The sequence below is a fragment of the Saccostrea echinata genome, unplaced genomic scaffold (assembly GCF_033153115.1).
Source record: "Saccostrea echinata isolate AGI-Se365-2 ecotype Australia unplaced genomic scaffold, CSIRO_AGI_Sech_v1 ptg000001l, whole genome shotgun sequence".
Classification (NCBI taxonomy): Eukaryota; Metazoa; Mollusca; class Bivalvia; order Ostreida; family Ostreidae; genus Saccostrea; species Saccostrea echinata.
The window spans coordinates 28,506,006-28,518,601 of record NW_026889750.1 but is presented as its reverse complement, the minus strand read 5'-3'; the positions used below and the strand labels follow the sequence as shown (position 1 = coordinate 28,518,601).

At 33.8% G+C, this 12,596-nt stretch overlaps 2 protein-coding genes across 2 annotated transcripts in view; one reads left to right on the top strand and one right to left on the bottom strand.

The window, feature by feature from the left end:
* LOC133188797 (NADH dehydrogenase [ubiquinone] 1 alpha subcomplex subunit 9, mitochondrial-like) overlaps positions 1 to 12,596 on the top strand; it is a 186,080-nt gene that overhangs the window by 60,512 nt on the left and 112,972 nt on the right. The window lies entirely within an intron of this gene.
* Positions 7,226 to 7,945, bottom strand: LOC133196479 (BTB/POZ domain-containing protein KCTD4-like). The gene has a single exon (XM_061332369.1). The coding sequence runs from the start codon at positions 7,943 to 7,945 to the stop codon at positions 7,247 to 7,249; it is 699 nt and encodes a 232-aa protein (XP_061188353.1). The 3' UTR covers positions 7,226 to 7,246.

Below are 12,596 nucleotides of genomic sequence, written 5' to 3'. Positions count from 1 at the left end.
GTATATTAGAAAATATGTTAATTTACACCTTATTTTCAATACCATAATGTAAAACAAAAATGGACTCCATTTTATTGATTGACATTGCATTGTAGTGCAGTGCAATAAAATGCAGTTAAATTCTTATATGGTAAACAGTATAAATTCTCTTGCAAACAAAAAAATCCACCCATCAGTCAAAAAGGAGGTTCATTTCTTTTGGATCTTTTGCGCATACTCAAACTAGTCATTCGATACAAAAAAAAAAAAAACAAGTAACACGTAACTTTGCAAAAGTCCTTCGACTTAATTACTGATTGTTAATTTTGATTCATATCAAAGAAAACAAATATTTAAGAATATGAGAATAAAAGAAATACTCTCTAGTCTGTTTTTGAAACCTTTTTTTTTTTCAAAGCATAAAATGAAAAAAGTGTGTGGAATCAGTTTTTAAATTCAATTAAGAAAAAAGAAATTGACTAAGTTAATTTTGATTGGACAATTTGGCAGGCATCACAGTGTATCCCATTGTATTGCAGCAGAGTGCAATATGGTGTAATTCTACTTGTATTTAAACAAGCACAATTATTTTACTTGTCAATGTATTAGAAATATTCCCCATCATCCATTTCTAAAATATTAAGAAAATGTTAACTTTCTATGTCGTTCATATATCTACTTTTCTGCACACCCTCATTAATATATACAATTTTTCACCATCTTAGAGATTATAGTGAAATTAATTTTTGATGAAAAATTAAAATCTATGCGAATAAACGTATTCCTTTTACTTATATAAACATGATTCAAGTTGTTATGTATTTTCGTGGTTTTTGAAAAACGTTTGTTTGCATCATATAGCTGTCCTTAATATGTTAATTTTACTCACCAAAATGAATATGTATCTTAACACCAAATGACAATGAATGAATTAAATGTACATATGTAATGATATCTTCAACTAGTTAGAATTATCTTCATGAGTTCATGTTATGTTTGCTCTCCAGAAGCGAGGGGATATGTATCATAATGCATATTAGGGATTATTGGCCCATTTATGAGTTTTCATAGCATGAAGCCCTCAAAGGGCTTACTGATTCTAACCCCAATAGTGCTGGCAGGATTTATGTCTCGCATACGACAGTACTAAATGTCTTATTATTATATTTTTAACAGCGAAATAATGTTATTTATTTATTGAATAAAGGTGATATTTTTTCACGTACTGTGAAAAAATATCAGAAATGCGGCAAAATTCTCGAATTCCCTTCCCTGTACAAAGAGTGTTGTAAAAAAAAAAATACCCCCTAGCCTGTTATATAATAGCAAGAGTAAATAAACTATTCAAAAGAAGATTATTTAAAACTGACAAAGTTTATCCAAATTGTTAACGTTGTTAAAATCCATGTAATCTTTTATTTTCAAAATCATAATCGCTTAAGCTGTGACGTCTCAACCGCTCAACTAAGGTGACACAGCATAAGATAATGCGTTACGAAAAGACAGATGCAAAAGGAAAATCAAAGAAAATGTAATAAACAGAAAATTCAATGTTTTGTATCATGATATGGTTATTTCACTCAAAATATAAAAATATAAAAAAAAATATATAAAAATAAAATATAAAAAAAAAATCCTGTCCCACTCTTCAACTAAATTCCATATCCAAATACAAAAACATCAAATATTCCTCTATAGATGTATTAACTAAAAAGAAATACAAGTATTTTTTATGTTTCTCATATGATCCTCCCTTTTAATCGTAATGGTTTGGACCGTATATATCGGTCTGGATGGCTGAACCTGACTAAAGATGCTGGGGTCCTGGGTTCGATTCCCGGTCCAGGCATACATTATATCTTTACCTGTTTTCTCCTTTCATGTTACATAATATGAATGAAAGCTCTTTGTCCAAGGACACACTATTACAAATTTGGCAAATCTGGTTTATTTAAGAAAAAAAAAATTAAAATGAAAGAAAAAGTGAGCAAGCTCACATACCCCACGCTCCCCCAAAACGAGACAATGCAACACAAAATGAATGGTACGGTGCACTTTAAATACACAGTGTAATTAAAAAAGGGGCATTACTTGCAAAAAATCATCACCTCAAAACTTCTTGCAGATAAGGACATTCAAATCTTTGTCTGTTACAAATTTAATTGGGCTGAAGTTTCTAGATAAATAATGGAATCAAAATTTCTGGGTAATATACAAATCTACACTTTATGTCTGAAATACCTACAAAGTTTCAGGAAATTCAGTGCAGGAGTTACATATGTATGCTGACAAACTGTTATTTAAATTCATCAGTGATTTCAATTTGTTAATGAGTGTAAGTCCATGCCCAACACATGACAATTTACACATTTAAATAACTGATGGAAACAAAATTATGATGTAGTCATATTAATTTATTTATATACCAGGCTTGGGGTAATGCTAAATGTAATGGTAATGCATTGCAATGCATTACTTGAACTCAAAGTAATGCTAGTAATGTGTAATGCCCAAAAATTTGCATTACCTGTAATGGTAATGTAATGCATTACTTTTATAAATCCAGAGTAATGCTGGCATTACATAGCATTACAAAGCATTATTTTGTATATATACCTATTTTAAAAATTTTAAAATGGAAATTATTGTTTAGATTAAATAATTTTTTAAATGATAGAAATGAATGAAACAAGATGTGTTTGTGAAACACTGGTGTCCCCGTATGGCTACTTTTAGGAAAGGTTAAACTATCTCAAATGCAAACCAAATATGTTGGTACCCAAAGTAAGGTCTTGTCTCAAGAAATATACCTGTGAAATATGAGAGCCCTAGCAACAACCATTGAATAGATATGGAAAAGGTTAAAGTTAAGGTCAAATAGTCAAAATTAATGGTGGCTAAGGAAGGGCCTTCTCACGAGAAATATACTGGTGAAATATGAAAGCTGAAGCACCAATCGGTTATGACCTAGGTTTAAGTTTTTCAAAAGTAGGTCAAACTCCAAGGTCAAAGTTAATGGACTACAATTGTTGGTATCCATAGGTAGGTCCTGTCAAAAGGATTACATATGTGAAGTATGAGAGCCTTAGCACCAACGGTTCAATAGTAATGGCCAAGGTTAAAAATTTTCAAAAGTAGGTCAAACTCCAAGGTCAAGGTCAAAGGATCAAAGTTGTTGGTATCCAAAGGAAGGTCTTGTCACAAGGATTACATGTGTGAAGTATGGAAGCCAGACAAAACAGACAAACAGACAGACAGAAAGACAGACGGACAGGGCAAAACTATATACCCCCGAATCTTTGATACGGGGGCATAAAAAGTTAACCTATTTAAATAAAGTCTCTGTATCTATTTGCACTATCTACTACAACACTTTATATTCTGTTGAAAGTACAATTACCACAAATTTTTATGCCCCCGTATCGAAGATTCGGGGGTATATAGTTTTTGCCCTGTCCGTCCGTCTGTCTGTCTGTCTGTTTGTCTGTCCGCAAAAACTTTAACATTGCCCATAACTGTTGATTGGTTAGAGCTATGGCTTTCATATTTCACATGTGTATTCCTTGTGACAAGACCTTTCTTTGGGTACCACCATATTTGACCGTTTGACCTTGACCTTGGAGTTTGACCCAGTTTTGCAAATTTTTTCCCAACTTTAACCTCGGCCATAACTTTTGAACGATTGGTGCTAGGGCTTTCATACTTCACATGTGTATTCCTCGTGGCAAGACCTTTCTTTGGGTACCACCATTTTTTACCTTTTGACCTTGACCTTTGAGTTTGACCTAATTTTGAAAAACTTTCTCATTGGTCATAACTTTTGAACGGTTCGTGCTAAGGCTTTCATACATTTACTTAGCATATGTAATCCTTGTGACAAGACCTTCCTTTGGATACCAACTTTGACCCTTTGACCTTGACCTTCGAGATTGGCCTACTTTTGAAAATTTTTAACCTTGGCCATAACTATTGAACCGTTGGTGCTAGGACTTTCATACTTCATATATGTAATCCTTGTGACAAGACCTTCCTTTGGATACCAACAACTTTGACCCTTTGACCTTGACCTTGGAGTTTGACCTACTTTTAAAAAAACCTTTAACCTTGGTCATACATGTAACTTTTGACAATTTGACGTTGACCTTGGAGTTTGACTTTCTTTTGGAAAACTTTTACCTTGGCCAGAACTTCTGAACCGTTGGTGCTAGGGCTTTCATACTTCACATATATAATCCTTGTGACAAGACATTCCTTTGGATAACAACAACTTTGACCCTCTGACCTTGACCTTGGACTTTGACCTACTTTCGAAAACTTTAACCTTGGACACAACTTTTGAAAAGTTGTTGCTAGGGCTTTCATATTTAACATGTTTTTTCCTTGTGACAAGTCCTTCCTTTGGATACCAACAATTGTAATCCATTGACCTTGACCTTGGAGTTTGACCTACTTTTGAAACACTTTAACGTTGATCATAGCTTTTGAACGATTGGTGCTTCAGCTTTCATATTTCACCTGTATATTTCTTGTGAGAAGGCCTTTCCTATAGGCACCATTAATTTTGACCATTTGACCTTGACCTTGATGTTTGAATTACTTTGAAAAACTTTAACCTTTTCCATATCTATTCAATGTTTGCTGCTAGGGCTTTCATATTTCACAGGTATATTCCTCGAGACAAGACTTTGGGTAACAACATATTTGATTTGCATTTGAGAAAGTTTAGCCTTTGCTATAAGTTGCCATACGGGGGCATCAGTGTTTCACAAAGACATCTTGTCATACTTCTTTTAGATAATATTTAATTTCATAATATTATGTAAAAGAGTTTTTAAGAAATTACTTTAAAAATTTTTCCTGTGTGAGGTACACTAATTAATGTACACTGTAAACTTTGAACAGAGTGTCATCAAAACACACAATCCCTCTAAGGTTATGTAACAATTAAAACAATGTATTGTTTTGAGAAGTGCTCAAAAACCAGTCCCTCTCCCCCGACTGTTTTTATAAAACATTTAATAAAAGAGCTGCTATAGTTTGAGCTGACCATGACAAATCCAAAAGGAATAGAAGACAGGCATTCTACTTTTAGCAGAGCAAAATATACATACTGTCAAACCCTTTTTTCAAGTTTGTCAGTGCATTTAATTTTCTTTTTTCAGAAGGTACTAGATCTAAACAATCGATGTCTTATTTATTTGATAGTTTTGGGGAGGGGTTTAAGTGCCCCAAAAGTTAAACTGCTTTTTAAGACATCAATAATCACACAAAAAGTGCATATCGTACATGTTTTTATCTTATCGGCAATTGAAAAAATTAAACTTCTTACGAATAATAAAGAGATTTGTAAATTATTTACTGTGTAATAAATACAAGTACTGGAAATCTGTGTTTTAAATATCATATCTTTTAATTAAGAATGTTAAATTTGAATTAACGTTCATCAAGTATAGTTTTGAACGGGTGTGCATATTTATGAAAAGCTCAAGTTTTTTATTTCTATTTTTGAAAACCCCCAAAAGTAATGGTAATGGTAATACATTACTTTACTAAAGTAATGGTAATGTATGGCATTACTCTAAGAAATTAGAGTAATGGTAATGGTAATTTAATGCCCAAATTCTTGAAGTAATGGTAATGTAATGCATTACTTTACAATGTATTTTGCCCCAAGCCTGTTATATACTGTACTAAGTACAGTGTACTTATAAAATTATTTAAGGCAAAGCACTAATTTGAGGTGTGTGTGTGGGGGGGGGGGGGGGGAGGGGGGGTACTTCTATCCAAGATTTTGTGTGTGTTTGTGTGTGTATTGAATCATTCATATTTTGATCTTAAAATCAATAGGGATCTTTTAAGGTCATAAAATATTTCACAAAATTTTCATTACAATAGCTGATTCCAGTGGATTTCCTTATTACTTAGCTGGAAAGTTTCTTCAATAATAGTCAAAACTCTAAGGGGAATATAATGGAATTGGAATTTCCTGGCAATATGCACATCTTCACCCTGTGTCCTAAATATCTGCAAAGTTTGACGAAATTCTGTGCAGCGGTTTAAGAGGAGTTGCGCTGACAAACTGTTCTTCTCTATATTCAAGATATGGCCAAAAATCTAAGTTGAAAAGTGCCGAAATTCCAAGAAAAATGAATGAATCTGAATTTCCTGGCAATATGCACATTTACACACTGTGTCCTATATATCTGCAAAGTTTGACGAAATTCTGTGCAGCGTTTTAAGGGGAGTTGCGCTGACAAACTGTTCATCTCTTTATTCAAGATATGGCCAAAAATCTAAGTTGAAAAGTACCGAAATTCCAAGAAAAATAAAGGAATCGGAATTTTCTGACAATATGCACATTTACACACTGCGTCCTAAATAGCTGCAAAGTTTGACGAAATTCTGTGCAGCAGTTTAAGAGGAGTTGCGCTGACCAAAAAAAAAGGACTGACTGAATGACGGACTGGTCAAAAACATTATATATACCTCATGCAACTTGTTGCGTAGGGGTATAAATATACACGACACAAAATGACGACTATTTAGGGTACTTTGACTCGAATTTACTAAATATAAAAAGAATAAATATCCTTTTTTTTAAATTCCTTTACATTAATCCTTTATGAATAAGTGTTGCATCGCATTGTATTGTTTAATATTTACATTTGCAAATGTTTTCCCTTATATAACACTATTTGAACAAGGCGTTTTTACACCTGTGTAAAACACGTTCGTCATGTGACCATAAATTGATTGTTTAGTCATAAACGATCTACGTAATTTCATAGTGACGTCATAAGTGATCGACGTGTTCAACACATTCAAGTTATACCGTTGAGTTTTGAAAAAAATAAATCATTTATGGGTTTAAAACTTTAGTACCTTACTATCTGTTATAAATCAGTCACAAATGTAAATATAAGTAATAAGGTATCATTTTAAAAGTTTTATCGGGATGTAAATACGGGTTGGCATGTGATCAAATCTACCATAAAGCCCTTCGGGCTTTATGGGATTTGATCACATGACCAACCCGTATTTACATCCCGATAAAACTTTTAAAATGATACCTTATTTCTTAATTAGCAGAAAAATTACACAGCTGCATACAGTATGCGTCATTGTACTTAAATAGCGGTACTGTAGTTGTTATAATGATTTACAGATTTACATGTATACACGTATATTAGTCAGCAGAACACTACAGATACAACAAATATGTATATTATTTGAAAGAAAGCCCATTCTGGTAATATGATTTGCACATTTATTCACTTTTTATATACTTTTTCCAAAGTTCCCTATAATTTTGTTCAGTGAAAACTTCACGTGCTTCTTTTCCTGCACTGGTATTTGATGATGATAAATCGCAATGTTCTTTAATCCATCCTTTGCTGCTCAGCATCTCACCTATCCGAATTCTTGCAAAATATCCACTGATTACTAATTCACCGTAACCTGGATTACGTCTCGATTCCAAGAAGCGATCAAAAGCTCTTCTAGGCAATGTCCTCAGGTCTGTGTTCCTTCCGTATAAAGAAGTACTTGTACAAAAAAAATCATCGGAAGAAACATTTTCATCGTCATATACAGGTAATAACTGATTTTTCACTTCCACAATATCTATGTAATGGACTTCCAAGTTTTCTTGCATTGCATGTTGTCGTGAAGAAGTGATGCTGGTTAATAAGGGTTGAATTTGGTAAAAATCAGCCTCATTTTCCAATAAATCATAATCAGAAAAGTGTTGCGGCAGACAGAGTTTTCCAGACCTACAAAAATTTAGTATGTATCTGAACATTTGTCCGTCTCGGTCAATGAAGTAGTTTCCATCCTGATCCATTTTGGATGGGATATCACCTTTAAACATCACTCCCAGCATTGAATCTGGATACTTGACAAGGGTAGACCTTGTTGTTGTATAAATATGTCCACCCACATTAAGTCTCAAGATTTCCGATTCCATAGTTGCAGACTAAAACTGAAAATAATGACTATAAAATTAATGTTATTGCTTTTGATCTGTAGATGGAAGTCACTTTTAGCTGTTTAGAGTGTGTGTTAATCAACATGGGCGGACAATCTAATTAAAATACTTCTTAGATCCGCGCCGTTTACACTTTGTGCACTGACGGTTTCAGAGGCGCTGATTGGCTAAGAACAAAGAGTGTAAACGGCACGGATCTAAGAGTTTTTAATTAGATTGCATGGGCGGATAGAAGATTTTAATGGAGGGCTATTTTATCCCAAGGCCAATTCATTTGGGAGGTTAAATTAATTGGGTAAATAAAGGGGTTTTCTTCCCAAAAATGGGAATATAAAGAATTTTAAATGTGGTAGAAGTGTATAGGTACTGCCGAGAACAGACCATGAAGCATGCTTCCTCTTAATTTTTCTTTGCCAATTGTCTTGTATGTCTGAATTATTTAATACCGATAAGATAGAAGAGAAAATATGCAGGCGCGTAGCTAGGCGTGCGCAAGTACGCAAGTGCTTCCACATCATTTTCACACACACACACAAAAATAATAATAAAACAAAAATTAAATCCCATCATAATTCAGGCAATACTTTTTTCTTCTTTATCGTTAATTTCATGATGAGGAAATAAGCATTTCAAACGTTGAAACCCGGATTATTTAAATGTGACTCTCTTTTCTGGATACTCAAAATTAAGTGTTAGAAATGCTAAAACTCGCCATCTTCCGGGGGCTTCGCCCCCTGGGCCCCAACAGGGCTTCGCCTTGGACCCACTGGGGGCAATAAGGCGGCCCCCAAACTCCCTGCCTTGATTTGCTTCCACATTAAACACACCCTAGCTACTCCCCTGATATGTACCGAAGTTGTCAGTCAGCAAACATTTTTCAACATATTTTTCAAATATATACACCAAGTAAGTAATTCATTATACATATGTAACTACCAATTACCAAAACAAACACGAAACCTACGGCTAAAATATAACCGTGCACTAAATAATACACTAATCAGTAATGATATAGACTTGAGGTAGTTCTTACTTTGATATATGTACTAACATAGATGTTACTGATTTTTGGAACCTCCTACATATATTATAAAATACCCCCTCGGGGTGTTGAGACGTGTAGACTTAATGGATTATATTAGCCAATAATCAACTCTCATAAACAGCTAAAGACTTCGTTGAAAAATGCTTAAATTAACAGTAAATGAAAATCTAAAAGATTTCTTTCTGTACCCTTTACTTTCGTTTTGGAATGACTATGACACATATCATTGCGTTAATCTATTAAAAAAACATATAGATAAGAAAAATGGTTATGATTCAATAATAACAACAAATCATTAAATAAATAAATGAAAAATACCTGTAAAAAGAATGAATATTAGGAAGTCAAGCTTCTAGTATTCGTTTTATATCAGGAAAAGAAATTCTGTGATACGTAGAAACTATCGATCAGAATGGCATCTTCTGGAACCTTTGTATTGAAGTACTTTTTTTCCATTTTATTGATTGAAATCGAGTCGTACAGATGTAAAATAAAGTATGAGGTATGAAAAATATTTCCAATATATCATCTCTCAGTTGGATAAAGGGATAACGTTGTGGTAAAAGTATCCGTTTGTGCAATAAGATTCATATTTTCTCTGAAACTTTTTGGTCAAGTTATTCAAGGATCACTGAACAAACACGATTTTAATGCTGTGACCAGCATCAGTGCTTTTTTTCATATTGATCTATTTTTATTGCATGGCTCAATCACCACACAAAGTGCTGGTACATTCCTGTTTAATCGTGAAAGTACATCATTCTATTCTAGAAGTGGTGTAATACTTAACAAGAGGCCCATGGGCCACACCGCTCACCTGAGCACCTTTAGCTAGGAAAACACGAAATAGTTCAGTTTTGAAAAGTTTAAACGTACCCAATGTATTAAAAGGGGGGGGGCATGATTAAATAAAACTTAAATTTACACTAACTGAGGATGCTTCAACATTTCTTTGACTATTAATGGCTTTAGAAGATTTTTAAAGATTATATTCCTGGGGTGATGTTTTGAACAAACTTGAATCTTCTTTATCTGAGGATACTGGGGGGGGGGGGGGGCATGATTTGAACAAATTTGAATCTACACAACATGACAATGCTTCCATATAAATATAACCAACCATGGCTTTGCTGTTCTTGAGAAGAAGATTTTTAAAGATTTTCCCTATGTACTCCTATGTAAAACTTTGACCACCCACTGTGGCTCAAGCCCTACCCCGAGGGGTCATGATTTGAAATAACTTGAATCTACTCTACCTGAGGATGCTTCCATATAAATATGACCAATCGTGGCTTTGCTGTTCTTGAGAAGTTTTTTAAAGATTGTTCATAAATTATGCATTCCTGTGTAAAAATTTGATCACCCACTGTGGCCATCAAATTTTCACTAATTCGTAATTATCTCCCCTTGGAATAAAGCGTGGCCCTTCATTTGAACAAACATGAATCTTCTTTTAATTAACCAATGATACTTTGTGCAAAGTTTGGTTGAAATTAGCCCAGTGGTTCTGGAGAAGACGATGAAATTGTAAAAAAGTTAACGACGACGATGACAACAACGACTAGCGACAACGGACAAATTTTGATCAGAAATGCCCACTAAAGCCTTCGGCTCAGGTGAGCTAAAAAGTCCGAAGAACGCTTAGAAAATTTGAAATCACAAAATTTTATCAAAATCATTAACATCAAAACGTGCGACTTTTCAACACTTTATACAACCATTCCCCAACCATTCCCCACGATAAATTAAAGTCAAGGCTTTTTGACATCGTAGACAGCTGCTTTTTCACTAAAAATGGAACTCGTAAATTTACTTACCTAATGTCAATGGTCACTTTCAAATTTATTTTGTTAAAAAACATTCAGTAGTTGATATTAAATAGATGTTTGAGTTTCTGATTGACAATATCTATGTGTAGTTTTTGGAGATCAAGTCTTCCAACAATCTTTTGGAATTCCCATGGGTTCTTATGGCGCCCTTTTATTAGCAGACCTATTTTTATATTCTTATGAAGCAAAATTGATTCGAAAACTTCTACATGAAAAGAAGACTCTTGCTGTGGCCTTCAATTCAACATTTAAATATATCGACGACGTTTTATCTATCAACAATATTCATTTTCATTCCTTATAGTATATAAATCACATCTGCAAAGTGTTTCTTCCATAATAATTACTAGTAGTTCATACGCATAAATGTCCTTCGACAAGATTGTCGGATTATTTTTGATTGCAGTGGGATATGCATCTTGATATGTAGCACTGGTAATCAGGATTTTTTCAAAACTTTCTTTGAAAAGCAAGAAGAGATTGGGGATTGTCAAACAGTCATCAGCATATAAATGACATTAAAAATGCATTCATACGTAAAATTAATTTGTGCTACCACTGCATGGTTACGTAGACAACATTTTAAACAATTGAATTTACTGAAAGGGACTAAAAGTTTTTATCATAAAAGGCAAGATTTCGGAATACACAACATCCAAATTAGACAAATTTTACAGTACATATATAAAAGATTAATTACCGTCTTCCAAGGAAGACGGTACACAGAATTGAAGTATTTTACAGTCTTTGGACTAAGCACCATATTGAATGAAATCCGCACTGAATGACTAAAGTTTAAACGGTGAAAGATGATTGGATAATATTACTAGTTGTTTAAGGAATCAAATATGGCTGACCTGATTGAACTCTGAGGCTAATCGGAGGTGAAAATGGAGCTGATCTCTCGAGCCGGACGATCAACTGTCCCTTAAATTATAATTGTGAGAATGACCAAAAGCAGTTACATTTTTAAACTTTGCTCTAAGATTGAGTGCAACAAATGACAAGTGCGGAAAAAATAAGGTAATGCACGGAAATCGCATGAAAAATGGTGTACGGTTAACGACGGCGGATTTACAGTCACTTCGTACACAAACCGAGTCGTACACGTCCTAATTCTCGGAAATTCGAATATTTTTTTCTAAGTTTTAATGAAGTAAGGTAAATGATTAATTTATGAAAATAAAGGACAACATTCTGCCTTTCGACTGGCAAAACTTTTTCATGAGTTTTTTGAATAAAAATCGAAGTTTTTAGAGTTTAAAGCGAGGCACCGAGGAATTAATGGCGGCTCGTTAGGTCTATCATCATTTGTAAAGTCTATTCTCCTTTAATGAACTTGATGGTCTTACTTTCACCCTTGTTCTCTTCTTTTTACGTAATAAGATAACATCAAAAACAATGTCAGTCAACACTCCGAGAACATCATCTTCATAGAATTCTCCCCCCCCCCTCCATATATATTTCAAAATGTACCCGGGAAGGGGGAATATGTAATGTCGACCATTTTGTAGTAACGGCTAATTCGTGAAAATATTATTGATGCGGTTATCAATAAAAATTTTCAGCAAATCAGAATCATCGTTTTCTCATCAATATGATAAATATTAAATCATCACAAGTATAGCTTTTTCAAAAAGCTTTGCCGTCTTTAGCAACAACCTTAAACTGTAAACTGACATACACCTATCAGGTCGTATTAATATTTAGTACTGTACATGTAGTTGTTGGCTTTGCTCTTCTTCAGCTGCTTTTT

Excerpts from the sequence above, each read along its gene's own strand:
- LOC133196479 (XM_061332369.1), bottom strand. The coding sequence starts at position 7,945 with ATGGAATCGGAAATCTTGAGACTTAATGTGGGTGGACATATTTATACA.